General features: G+C 47.5%; 1 protein-coding gene across 1 annotated transcript; it reads left to right on the top strand.

The window, feature by feature from the left end:
• Positions 1-3: 3 nt before the first annotated feature.
• Positions 4-1106, top strand: lgals3b (lectin, galactoside binding soluble 3b; the record flags this gene model as incomplete). Its single annotated transcript, XM_042516012.1, has 4 exons — positions 4-123; positions 222-310; positions 408-576; positions 797-1106. Coding segments are annotated over 4 exons (537 nt in total), but the record flags the coding sequence as incomplete, so codon positions are not given.
• Between the last annotated feature and the right edge of the window lie 6 nt (positions 1107-1112).

The raw sequence follows: 1112 nt of genomic DNA, 5'->3' as shown, positions 1-1112 counted from the left end.
GAAAGGCCTCCAGGTCCGTCTGGACCCGGATGGCCTCCAGGTCCGTCTGGACCCGGAGGCGGAGGTGCATTACCCAATGCACCCAGTCATCCCAGTGCACCTGGATCTGACCTGACCCCTCTGGTGAGTGGATAGATGGATGGATGGATGGATAGATGGATGGATGGATGGATGGATGGATGGATGGATGGATGGAGTTAACAGCTGTTTCCTGTTGACAGACGGTTCCGTACAATCGTCCTCTTCCTGACGGACTTCGTGACAAAGTGCTCATCACCATTTGTGGATCTGTGAAACCCAACGCTGACAAGTCAGTGTGAACACGGTCACATGAGATGAACGGATGAATTGTCACTAACAGTTTAAGAATCTGGTGGACTGAGTTGATGATCTTGGTTGTTTTTCAGGATCACAGTGGATCTGTGTGCAGGTACCGACATCGCCTTCCACTTTAACCCTCGCTTCAATGAATATGGCCAAAAGGTGATCGTCAGGAACACCCGCATCAAGAACCAGTGGGGGAAAGAAGAGCGGCCGCTGCAGAACTTCCCCTTCGGCCCGGGAAAACCATTCGAGGTCAGATAATAAATTTATACCAACATCACTCATAGTATCATATACTATTAGTATTGACCTGTTTTTTCGATAAACAGCATTGTTGACTTTTTATTTGTTGTCCAACGATGGAGCCCAGGTGTTGGAGGGTCCCTGAATGCACCATAACGTGCAGTTAAAGGACCAGTCTGTAAACATGAGGGCAGGTTAATGATGGCAGTTTATGGGGCTGTTGTTGCAGATTAAGATCCTGTGCACCAACTCCGAATATAAGGTCGCCGTCAACAACTCTCACCTGCTGGAGTACAAACACCGGATCCCCAACCTGAAATCCATCAACGCTCTCAAAATCTACAATGACGTCGACCTGACCAAGGTCGACATAGAGATGCTGCACTGAGGCAGATCCAGATCCACCACAGATCTAAACTGGTCATCTGTAGATCTACAAGAGATCATACAAGAGACGATCTACATGATCATACAAGAGACCACCTGTAGATCTAACAGAGATCATCTTCAATTCAAGATTCAAGAGATTCAAGAGATTCAAAGTG

This window comes from Plectropomus leopardus, unplaced genomic scaffold (genome assembly GCF_008729295.1).
Source record: "Plectropomus leopardus isolate mb unplaced genomic scaffold, YSFRI_Pleo_2.0 unplaced_scaffold22213, whole genome shotgun sequence".
NCBI classification, from domain to species: Eukaryota; Metazoa; Chordata; class Actinopteri; order Perciformes; family Serranidae; genus Plectropomus; species Plectropomus leopardus.
The sequence above is the reverse complement of the archived record's forward strand: the minus strand, read 5'-3'. Positions and strand labels throughout refer to the sequence as shown.